A 12,040-nucleotide genomic window follows, 5' to 3' on the forward strand; every position below is an offset into this window, starting at 1 on the left:
TGACCATCCCTCCACTACACGCACTAGCCAATCAGGAGTGAGTATGCAAATTAATCTGACAAAGATGGTGGGTTAATTTTCATACACAGGCGCTGGGCGGAGAGCAGAGCGGGAGAGCCGGAGGCTTGGGTGGGTGGGGGCATGGCTCCCTCAGTCGCTCCCAGCGACCGAGGGAGCCACACACCCGCCCCCCCCCCCCCAAGCCGCTGGGCAGAGAACAGAGAGGGAGCTGGCGACTTGGAGGACTTGGCAGAGTGGGAGGCTGCGGGATGGAGACAGAGCAGGAAGGGAAAACCAAGAGCACAGGGAGCACCAGGAATTCTGGGAACAGTAGTTCTGATAACAGCCCAGGACCGGAAGCAGAAGCCCACAGCACGGGGAGCACCAGGAATGCTGGGAATCGTAGTTCTGGTGGCAGACGGATCTCCTAGACACTAGAGCAGTGGTTCTCAACCTGTGGGTCGCGACCCCTTTGGGGGTCGAACGACCCTTTCACAGGGGTCGCCTAAGACCATCGGAAAACACATATATAATTACATATTATTTTTGTGATTAATCACTATGCTTTAATTATGTTCAATTTGTAACAATGAAAATACATCCTGCATAGCAGATATTTACATGACGATTCATAACAGTAGCAAAGTCACAGTGATGAAGTAGCCACGAAAATAATTTTATGGTTGGGGGTCACCACAGCATGAGGAACCGTATTAAAGGATCGCGGCATGAGGAAGGTTGAGAACCTCTGCACTAGAGCAAAGTGAGCCTGGAGCAAGTTACTGTTGTGGTGGGGGATGGAGGGAAATCAAAGGTGAGAGACATAAGTAAATCAGAGTGTCTAGGAAAAAATTAAAGGGAAGATATCCTAAAACTTCCAGGAAATCTCCACTAATGAAGCAAAGAAAAAAAACAAAAAAAAAACCCCTCTATTATTCTGTGAGCAACAAACCAAACTGAGTTAGGGTCTCAGACAATTCGCTCATAGGATTGCAAAGACAGACAGAAACTCCCGGATTGGAGAGGGGTCCCCTGAGGGCTCCCAGATTGGAGACGGTGTAAGTCGGGCTGAGGGATCCCCCACACCTCCAGTGCATGAATGTCATGCACCGGTCCTCTAGTACTAGTATATAACTCTTGAAAGGAGAAAAACTGGGTAAGGAAATAAGTATCAGCTCATTCCATGTTAGAAAAATGTTTAAATTTTCTACCAATTTCATCATTCATGAACATCAGTCAAGTGTGAGCATGGCTTACATGTTTTTAAAACAGGCCAAAGAGAAGATGAATCTAACCCATTCCTACCAATAAAATCACCATTTTAATGGACTCTCAACATACTCTCCAATTGGATGTGTTCTCAACCGAGTAGATACTTAGCTATGGAACCTGAGATTAAAAAAATCCAGAGAAAGAAGATAATTGTGTGGCAGGGAAAAGCATCAAGTTTATGTTCTCGGAAATTGTTTTCAAGTGGGAAAAAAAAAATCACCCCCACTTCTTTGTTCTTTATTTGTGTGTGTGTTTTTTGCTTGTTTTTTGTTTTAATCCTCACCCGAGGATATTTTTTCATTGATTTTTAGAGAGAGTAGAAGAGAGAGGGAAAGACAGAGAGAAATATCGACGTGAGAGAAACACATCCATTGGTTGCCTCCTGCAGGAGCCCTGACCAGGGCCCTGGCTGAGGAGGAGCCGGCAACCGAGGTACGTGCCCTTGACCGGAATCGAACCTGAGACCCTTTGGTCGCAGGCCAACACTCTATCCACTGAGCCAAACCAGCTAGGGTTCTATTTGTTTTTAAACCTCTGGGTTCTGCTCTCATGCAATTCATCACTGAATTCTCAGAACATATTCTGAGTTAATGATTATTCAAGCTGACCCTTTGTTTCGTAGCTGTTATTCAAGAAGTGTTCCCTTTATATACGACCTGGCTCAGAACAAGAAAGCAAAGCGGCTGTCTCTGTTGCTGATATCAGAACACGCAGACCAAGCTTAGAAGGCTGCTGTTGGAATGGCTACAGATTACTTGTGGATTGAAGGGATCCCTTTCCACACAACTACTATTAGAGACCTGAGGTCTTTGCAGAATGAATTCGTGGTGAGGGATGAAGATGTCATCACACTGTCCTACCCAAAGTCAGGTAAGGAAGCAGGTTCAGAAACTGAGGAGGTGGGGAACTGGGTTACCAGTTAAGGACCATAATTCGCTATCTGGGGTGGGAGGATTCTCATGACTGACTCAGCAGGAGTCTTGCTACACGTGGCTGAGCAATAATGGGCACAGAAAGCCAACATCTCTATCTGGTCAAGAAAATAGCTCGGAGGAGTCTGACTAAAGTTTGGTCACAAGGAGAGACTTTGTCAGCGTTGAGGAGAGAACAGAACAGGCTGGGTTACATGTGGTCCATATTTGAGACACCCCGAGGGCTAGTCAAGAACCTAATAAAACATCATGGAGAGTAGGGACCGGGAGTCGCAGGAGGTGAGAATGAATGTGTTTCAATGGAAAATTAACATGGAACCTGAAATTCATACTAAGGAATAAGGAAATTGTCCAAAGGTAATGGAATTCTATGAAAAACATTTAAACAGCAGAGAGACGAGAGCACATGAGCAAAGAGCACTAGGTGTTCCCGATGATGAAATTTTAAGAGCAAAGGATACGTAGGGGGCAGTACATCAGATTAAATTTGACAAGAGTATGTCAGTAGTGGCTCAATGGAACACTATGTTGAGGACTAGGATAGTGACAGAGAAATGAGAACCAAGCAATATTTAAGCAGTGGGTTCAAAGGGATGTATTAATTGGTAGAATTAGGCAGCGTTTCTGAATCATGGCACCATAGATACTGGGGCCGGGGTACTACATTTTGGGGGTATGAAGACATTACTGTTTTGACTAAGGAATGTTAACTATAAATAATGTAACTACTAAGAAAGTGTAACCAAAACCCGGATTCAGCTGCCTGGTGCCGCAAAAGCCAAACTCCTGAGACAGGGTGCTGGTGAAAAAGGAAAGGGGTTTATTCGAGTGCCAGCACCTCAAGAAGATGGGGGACTCTTGTCCAAAGCCCATCTCCCCACCTCAGTTCAGGCAGAGAGGTTTTCACAAGGTGGGAGAGGGAAAGCAAAACAAAGACATCAAGAGAAGGAGGTTGAAAAGTTCTCTACATGCGGGCCTGCACAGTCCATTCCTATAAGGACCTTGACCCTGGTCAAGTGATGGAATGGTATGCATCGTCCTGCTCTTCATCATCCTGTTATATACGGTTGCAGGTCAGCACATCTCCCGGATCTGGGATGAGTGAAAGTTGGCATCTGTATCTTCTCAAGTTAGTTCCTAGGATTCTTATACAAACACTAGAGGCCCGGTGAACGAATTCATGCACCAGTGGGGTCCCTCGGCCTGGCCTGCGAGATTGGGCCAAAACTGGCTCTCCAACATCCCCTGAGAGGTGCCGGATCGCAAGAGGGCACAGGCCAGGCTGAGGGACCCCATCAGTGCACAATCGGGACTGGGGAGAGACACAGTGGTTGGCCAGCTGGGAAGGGACCACAGGAGGGCTCCAGGGCATGTCCGGCCTGACTTGCTCAGTCCTGATCAGCCAGACCCCAGCAGCAAGCTAACCTACCAGTTGGAGTGTCTGCCCCCTAGTGGTCAGTGCATGTCATAGCAACTGGTTGACCGGTCAACTGTCTGCCCCCTGGTGGTCAGTGCACATCATAGCGAGCAGTTGAGTGGCCTTAGCATATCATTAGCATATTACGCTTTGATTGGTTGATTGGACGACCAGACACTTAGCATATTAGGCTTTTATTATATAGGATGCTGCTTATGTACAAACTACATATTAGTCGGAGTACAGAAACAATTCAAAAGAATGATGGGGTGGGTCACAATTCCCCATTGTTACAGAGGGGCATTTGTGCAGTGGTTCGACAGTATATTTAGTGTGTGAGCTTCACAGATATTTGAGCAAGACAATGCTTTCTCCTGTTGACTTGGTCAGGACCCATACGTATAAAGCAAGTATAAGAGTGCAGATGTAGCCCGGCCAGTGTGGCTAAGTGGTTGAGTGTCAACCTATGTGAACCAGGAGGTCCCAGTTTGATTCCCAGTCAAGGCACAGGCCGAGGTTGTGGGCTTGATCCCCAGTAGGGAGCATGCAAGAGGCAGCCGATCAATAACTCTCTCCCATCATTGATGTTTCTCTCTCTCCCTTTTCCTTCCTCTCTGAAACCAATAAAAAATATATTAAAAAATAAAAAGAACAAAGGATCAATGAAACGTGACTAAAAGGAAAATAAGATGAGAAACAAACGATCAGTTGGATGTATGGACGTGGGCGTCCTTACTGAAATAACACTATCTTTCAGATGGCACAGTGGGGTCAAAAGTCCTTTGAAGGAGGTAACGCTCTGTTCTTCCTTATCCAGGAACCAATTGGATAAAGGAGATCATCAATCTGATCCACACCAGGGGAGACCCCAGCTGGGTGCAGTCTGTGGTCAGCTGGGAACGTTCCCCTTGGGTAGAGACCCCTGAGGGGCTTGAACTGATCAAGAAGCAGAAAGACCCACGCTCCTACGCCTCCCACCTCCCCATGCACCTCTTCCCCAAGTCGCTCTTCACGTCCAAGGCCAAGGTGAGCTCCTAATGTAATGTCACTTTCATTCTAAGGCCCGGTGCACAAATTCATGCACTGGTGGGGTCCCTCAGCCTGGCCGGTGGGGATCAGGCCAGAAACGGCTCTCCGACATCCCCCGAGGGGTCCCGGATTGCAAGAGGGCGCAGGCCAGGCCGAGGGACCCCACCGATGCATGAACGGGACCGAGGGAGGGCTCCAGGGTGTGTCTGGCTAGTCTCGCCCAGTCCCGATCGGCCGGACCCCAGCAGCAAGCTAACCTACCGGTCAGAGCGTCTGCTCCTTCCTTGGAGCCTAAGTAAATGCCTGCCGTATGGCGGGTTCTCCATGAATTCTGTTAAATCAGTGAAGTAGAGAAGATGAACTTCTAGCCAAACACGTCAATGGGAGTGGGGTTTTTCTCCATTGGCCCAAATCCTGAGCAGGGGAAATGGGTATACTTATTCTTGTTATTTTTTTTTTCTTTCATTTAAGATTATTTACATCATGAGAAATCCCAGAGATGTGATTATTTCCGGTTATCATTTCCACAAGACATTGAAAATTACCAAAAATCCAAACTCATTTGAAGAATATTTTGAATGGTTCCTTCGAGGAAATGGTGAGTCGGACTCAAAATAAGGTGGGGTTCCTGCCCTTCGCCTTCAGGTCTCACTGTCTCATGGTTGATACAACCGCCGACAATATGACATCAGTGTCATGAAATCTATAACCCGGATTCTTGGCATCTTGGCATACAGTGTATGGCATCTCGTTATTCACAGAAAAAAAAACAAAAAACAAAGACATCAACTTCAAACTAGGTGGAATTTAAGTATAGCTCTTTCATTCCCTAAAGAAATTTCTCTTCAAAATTCAAAATCATTTTATCGCAGGTAGATCTGGAACTCATCTTATAGTATCCTATAGAGCACTCAGGCTATAGAGCTCAGCCATCCATGCTATAAATGTAAAATTCTAGTTTTTAAAATATATTTTTATTGATTTCATAGAGGAAGGGAGAGGGAGAGAGAGAGAGATAGAAACATCAATGATGAGAGAGACTCGTTGATTGGCTGCCTTCTGCATGCCCCCTAATGGGGACTGAGCCTGCAACCCAGGCATATCCCCTGACCGGAATCGAACCATGACTTCCTGATTCACAGGTTGAGGCTCAACCACTGAGCTACTCTGGCTGAGCTAGAATTCTATTTCTTTTTTTTTTTTATAATATATTTTATTGATTTTTTACAGAGAAGAAGGGAGAGAGATAGAGAGTTAGAAACATCGATGAGAGAGAATCATCGATCAGCTGCCTCCTGCACATCTCCTACTGGGGATATGCCCGCAACCCAGGTACATGCCCTTGACCGGAATCGAACCTGGGACCTCTCAGTCCACAGGCCGACGCTCTATCCACTGAGCCAAACCGGTTTTGGCTAGAATTCTATTTCTTATGCAAACAAGAGGAAGAGAATGTCCAGCACTTGAGTCACTTGCTCATAAAATAAAATAAAAATAAGAAAGAGTAAAAAGGGAAAGCAAAGACACGCTGAAGGGCAACATCGTTCAATAAAAATAGGAGAGAGAAAAAGAAAATTCCTAAGGCATGGGTAACACCACCAGCGTTGCCCAGGCAACGAAGCACAGAATCACCAACGAGTCACCTCTCTCCTCGCTTCTCTGGCAGTGCCATATGGCTCATGGTTTGACCACATTGGCGGCTGGCTGCAGATGAGAGGAAAAGACAATTTCCTATTGATCTCATATGAGGAGCTGCATCAGGTAACTCTTGTCCCTCAAAATGTCACTCTCCCCAACCCCATTTCTCAGCTGTCTTCCTTCCCTCCATTCTTCAATGTTTCCCTTCGACACTTTCAATCAGAGCTGATCCCAGAAACGTGACTAATGAGGGTCATTGCCTTTTTCTTTCTTTCTTTTTTTTTTATTAACCTTCAGTTGGCACATGTTCTTCCTCAGCTTTTCTGATTTATGTATTTTTACAACATTTAATGCATGCACCGCGGGAGTGCTCAACAACATCTATACTGTACAGGGGGTTGTCGACGATTCTACGGCAAAAATCTGGGAGCCGCCGGCAGCTGTGGCTCAGTGGTTGAGCATCGACCTATGAACCAGGAGGTCGCGGTTCGATTCCGGGTCAGGGCAATGCCCAGTGTTGTGGGATCGTGCAGGAGGCAGCCGATCCATGATTCTCTCTCATCATTGATGTTTCTATCTCTCTATACCTTTGCCTTCTGCTCTGAAATCAATAAAAATCTTTTTTTTTTTTTTTTTTTTAAATCTGGGAACCAAGGAGCAATGTCAGCTGACGATAAAGTGACAGGTGAGGCTTGACTGTGTTACAACGGGTGCAGGAAGGAGTTCCATGTTCCAGATCGACTGACAGGAAGGGATTCCCGTACAAATTCATTACATCAATATTCATCGGAAGTGTCGGTCAGCATGAGAAGCAGGGGGCTCACCGGGATTTCACGCTGTATTTCTCTCTAAGGAGCATCTGCTCATAACCCTCTCATCACTCACGCACGCACGCATGCACTCAGACCGCGCATTTCCTAGCCCAGTGGTCGGCAAACTCATTAGTCAACAGAGCCAAATATCAACAGTACAACGATTGAAATTTCTTTCGAAAGCCACATTTTTTAAACTTAAACTATATGGGTAGGTACACTGCTATTAACTTCATTAGGGTGCTCCTAAGGCTTACGAAGAGCCACACTCAAGGGGCCAAAGAGCCGCATGTGGCTCGAGAGCCGCAGTTTGCCCACCATGGGTAGACGAACACGACGGGCTCACTCTCTTCCTGATTTCCTTCGTTTTCTGTCTCCATCTCACCTGCATTCTCCCCTGTCTCTCCCTGTTCCCTTTTCCCCTGTCGTACTTTAATTTCATGTTTTCTCTGTTGTGGTTCTCCTTCTAGGACCTCAGAGCCAGTGTAGAGAAGGTCAGCCAATTCTTGGGCACGAAGCTAAGCTCAGAAGAACTGGACTCGGTCCTCAAGAATGTAACCTTCCAGGCCATGAAGGACAATAAAATGAGCAATTTCTCTCTCCTCTCTGATATCTATATGGATCACAGAAAAGCATGTTTTCTGAGAAAAGGTGAGAGGGGTTCTAACTTTAAGACGTGGATGAAACGGACAGTGAACGCTTCCCAGCTTCTACTGATGCCCTAAGACATGGGATGAGGAAAATATTTGAATGTACACAGATCACATAAGCGGGACCTGACTTTATATAAGCTGAAGGGGGGATTTGGGGCATTTATTAGGTTGCAGTGAAAACTCAGCAACAAGAAGGCCTGCTGATGAGCCACACACTTCTGGTGTATTATCTGGTCTCCTCATGTAGATGGCACTCCTATCTACATATATAACAGCCTAAGTGACCATCTGATCATTTGACTGTCCGACCGGTAGCTATGACGCACACTGACCACCAGGGGGCAGACACTCAATGCAGGAGCTGCCGAGCTGTGGTGACTTGGCACCTGCAGTTCTCAGGTTACGCACCCGAAACCAGAGAGGAGGGAGCCCGATTCCGGGTGCATCACCCGAGAACCACCCTCTCACCATCCGGGACCCCTTGGGGGATGTCGGAGAGCTGGTTTGGCCCAATCCCCACAGGCCAGGCTGAGGGACCCCACCGGTGCATGAATCCATGCACCAGGCCTCTAGTTTTCTATAAAGAGTTTCCACGCACAGTGCTAGTATGAACCCTCCATAGGTAGAGTGACAATCTCCTCACATATATGGACAATGGGAATATCTATTCCACCAGAAGAAGCCTGACAATAGGACCTTTATGGAGAGAAAAGACCTCTGACTTAGCTCCAAAACAAATGTTCAGCTGAGACCCCTACGATAAAGACCAAACATGCTCACGACACACGAGGAACGAGGGTGTGCACTGCACAGACTGGATTTTACGGTCGAGTGGCTGGGGCGAACTTGAAGAGATGATGACACTGGACACCCAAGGGAAGAGCATCCTACGTCAAGGAAACTGCAAGTTGGAAATTCTGGGAAGTGTTGTTGGGTGCTACGCCAGTCACAGGTGGAGAATTAAAGGAAAGAAGATTGATTCAGGAGTCTCAATCTATAGCAAGAACATCAGCCCGGCCGGTGCGGCTCAGTGGTTGAGCGTCAATCTATGATCTTCTAGGAGGTCATGGTTCGGTTCTCGGTCAGGGCACGTGTCCAGGTTGCGGGCTCGGTTCTCAGTGGGGGGCATGCAGGAGAGACCTTACTTCTGAATCTGATCGGACTCATGTTTTCGTGTTTGACAGGAATTGCTGGCGACTGGAAAAACCAGCTCACAGTGGCCCAGAGCGAAGCCTTTGATAAGGTCTACCAGGAGAAGATGGCTGGGCTCCCCCCAGGCCTCTTCCCGTGGGAATAATGGCCTCACGTGTCTGAATCGGGTGCAAACGCTGAATTTCCTGAGGTTCTTTGTGAACGGACTGCTCATACAATCCATTATACACTTATTAACACCAACCATGTTCCTTATTAACCTTAAGCCAGTGGTTCTCAACCTTCTGGCCCTTTCAATACAGTTCCTCATGTTGTGACCCAACCATAAAATTATTTTCGTTGCGACTTCATAATTGTCATGTAGCTACTGTGATGAATCGTCATGTAAATATCTGATACGCAGGATGGTCTTAGGCGACCCCTGTGAAAAGGTCGCTCGACTGCCAAAGGGGTTGCAACCCACAGGTTGAGCCATGTCAGCTTCAGAAAGTGACACACTCAGCCCTAGCCGGTTTGGCTCGGTGGATAAAGCATCGGCCTGCGGACTGAAGGGTCCAGGTTCGATTCCAGTCCAGGGCACGTACCTGGGTTGCAGGCTTAATCCCTGGACAACCAGTTGACCTGTCTCTGTCACATCAGTGTTTCTCTCTGTCTCTTGCCCTCCCTTCCACTCTCTCTAAAACGATCCCGTTCTTTGTATTTATCGGAGCTGGCGGTACTGGGGCGGCGCTGTATGTCACCCGCCTGCTGTTGTTCAATCCAGGCGTCTGCAGGGACAAAAAGAATAACCCAGAACCCAGGAACAAACCGGGTCCCAGTGAGCAATACAAGTTCTACATGGGGAATGTCGAAGACAGAGGTCCAGGCTTTTCAAGGAAACGTTTCACCATGAAGCTGCTTATCAGGAAGGCCTTCCAGAAGCCATCCGCACAGTTTTCCACCTCCCTAGGGAAGAGGTCCCCTCCCCATGCAGGAAAGCTGGTTGGTGTGTTGTGTTGGGGTTTACACTGATCAATAAATATTTGAAACTTGAAAAACAAAATCAATGGAAAAATATATTCTCTCCCGGATGGCGTGGCTCAGTGGTTGAGCGTCGACCTGTGAACCAGGAGGTCACGGTTCCATTCCTGGTCAGGGCGCATGCCCGGGTTGCGGGTTCAATCCCCAGTAAGGGGTGTCCAGGGGGCCAGCCGATCCATGATTCTCTCTCATCATTGATGTTTCTATCTCCCTCTCCCTTTCTCTTTGAAATCATTAAAAATGTAAAATTAAATAAAATATCCTCAGGTAAAGATTAAGAAAAAATAGAAATAAATAAATAAATAAGGCGGTGGGGAGTGCTGCTTATGGGAGGAAAGGCTCATGGGATGCCTCTCCCCGCCTCCACCACCTCCGTGTCCTCAGCCCCATGAAGAATGAGGGAGAAACGCCCTGGCTGGTGTGGCTCAGGGGACAGAGCGTCAGCCTGTGGCCTGAAAAGTCTCAGGTTCGAGTCCAGTCAAGGGCACAAACCCGGGTTGCGGGCTCGATCCCCAGTGTGGGGCGTGCGGGAGGCGGCCAATCAATGATTCTCTCTCATCATTGACGTTTCTCTCTCCCCCTCTCCCTTCCTCTCTGAAATCAATAAAAAATATATTTAAAAAAACAAACAAAGAGAATGAGAGAAACAACGTCCCAGTCCAGGGAGGGTCTGGGACCGGGGGGCTAAGCCCAGTGTGTCCTCAGCCCTCGCCTACTGGGGCCCTGAGTCTGTGCTGTGCGGATCGCGGTCCCAGCGTGTGGCGTCTTTCCAGATGTGCTGTTCGCGTGTACGGGGGGCAGGTGTGTGTGTGTGTGTGTGTGTGTGTGTGTGTGTGCCGGTACATGGGTAACATGGGGCTGGGGGTGGAGGGGAGCCCTGGCCGACAGCCCCTGCCCAGTGCCCACGGGGCGAACACCCCCACCATGAAGGAGGCCCGTCTACCAAGCACACCGGGAGCGTGGACTTTGGAAGGGGTGTGTGTGCGCAATCACAGCATTACGACACGCAGCCTTCCCTCCACGCAGACCCGGCACGGACAAGCCAACAACCGCAGGGTCATGGCCAGCAGTAAAAACTAAAATTTGCCCTGACCGGTGTGGCTCAGTGGGTAGAGCGTCAGCCTGTGGACTGAAGGGTCCCGGGTTCGATTCCGGCCAAGGGCACGTACCTAGGTTGCAGACACATATCCAGTAGGGCAGTGGTTCTCAACCTTCTGGCCCTTTAAACACAGTTCCTCATGTTGTGACCCAACCATAAAATTATTTTCGTTGCGACTTCATCCCTGTCATGTTGCTGCTGTTATGAATCGTCATGTAAATATCTGATATGCAGGATGGCCTTAGGCGACCCCTGTGAAAGGGTCGTTCGACCGCCAAAGGGGTCGCGACCCACAGGTTGAGAACCGCTGCAGTAGGGGTGGTGCAGGAGGCAGCTGATCGAGGTTTCTCTCTCATCGATGTTTCTAACTCTCTATCCCTCTCCCTTTCTCTCTGTAAAAAATCAATAAAATATATTAAAAAATAAATTAAAATAAAATGGGACAGCCCTGGTCGTGTGGCTTAGCGGGCGGGGGCATTGTCCAGTGCAACAAAAGGTTGAGGGTTCGATTCCCGTTCAGGGCACAAACCCGGTCGGGGTGTGTACGGGAGGCAGTCGAATGATGTTTCTCTCTCCCATTGATGTCTCTCTCTCTCTGTCTCTCTCTCTCTCTCTCAGCCCCGTCGCTCTCTGGGGCTCACACCCAGCCTCCCTCACTGTCACCTGTCCCACCTGCACCTGAGCTGAGTCTGAGGACCACCCGTCCAGAAGCAACACAGCTTCAGAGCTTGGAGGAGTCACGGCAGGAGGGCGGCACCAAACTTGCGCCGTCCGACCACTAGAGGGCGCGCGAGCACCACCGTCCGGCAGCTCTCAGAAACGCAGGTCCTCTATTGAGGTCCTACTGTGTGCTGGGAGCAGGGAGTGTTACCGCCTCAGGTCCTCACAGGCACCTTCCACGCGGCAGACCGGGGGAGGGCGGCTCAGAGAGCGGCGCTGTGACTCAGTGTCCCCGTTTACAACACCGGGCAGCGCATCCCCGAGCTGCCAGGTCTCAGTGAGAAAACAATGGGTCA

At 48.5% G+C, this 12,040-nt stretch overlaps 1 protein-coding gene across 1 annotated transcript; it reads left to right on the forward strand.

The window, feature by feature from the left end:
- Positions 1 to 1,909: 1,909 nt before the first annotated feature.
- On the forward strand, positions 1,910 to 9,265 carry LOC118655129 (bile salt sulfotransferase-like). Its single transcript, XM_036306603.1, has 6 exons — positions 1,910 to 2,142; positions 4,439 to 4,647; positions 5,122 to 5,248; positions 6,317 to 6,411; positions 7,571 to 7,751; positions 8,938 to 9,265. Exons 1-6 carry the CDS (start codon positions 2,013 to 2,015, stop codon positions 9,048 to 9,050), a joined length of 855 nt encoding a protein of 284 aa, XP_036162496.1. The 5' UTR covers positions 1,910 to 2,012; the 3' UTR covers positions 9,051 to 9,265.
- Positions 9,266 to 12,040: the final 2,775 nt, after the last annotated feature.

Source organism: Myotis myotis, unplaced genomic scaffold (genome assembly GCF_014108235.1).
Source record: "Myotis myotis isolate mMyoMyo1 unplaced genomic scaffold, mMyoMyo1.p scaffold_m19_p_42, whole genome shotgun sequence".
NCBI classification, from domain to species: Eukaryota; Metazoa; Chordata; class Mammalia; order Chiroptera; family Vespertilionidae; genus Myotis; species Myotis myotis.

Excerpts from the sequence above, each read along its gene's own strand:
- LOC118655129 (XM_036306603.1), top strand. The coding sequence starts at position 2,013 with ATGGCTACAGATTACTTGTGGATTGAAGGGATCCCTTTCCACACAACT. Across the intron at positions 2,143-4,438 it reads ACTGTCCTACCCAAAGTCAG|GAACCAATTGGATAAAGGAG; the intron begins GTAAGGAAGCAG and ends TTCCTTATCCAG. Across the intron at positions 6,412-7,570 it reads CATATGAGGAGCTGCATCAG|GACCTCAGAGCCAGTGTAGA; the intron begins GTAACTCTTGTC and ends TTCTCCTTCTAG.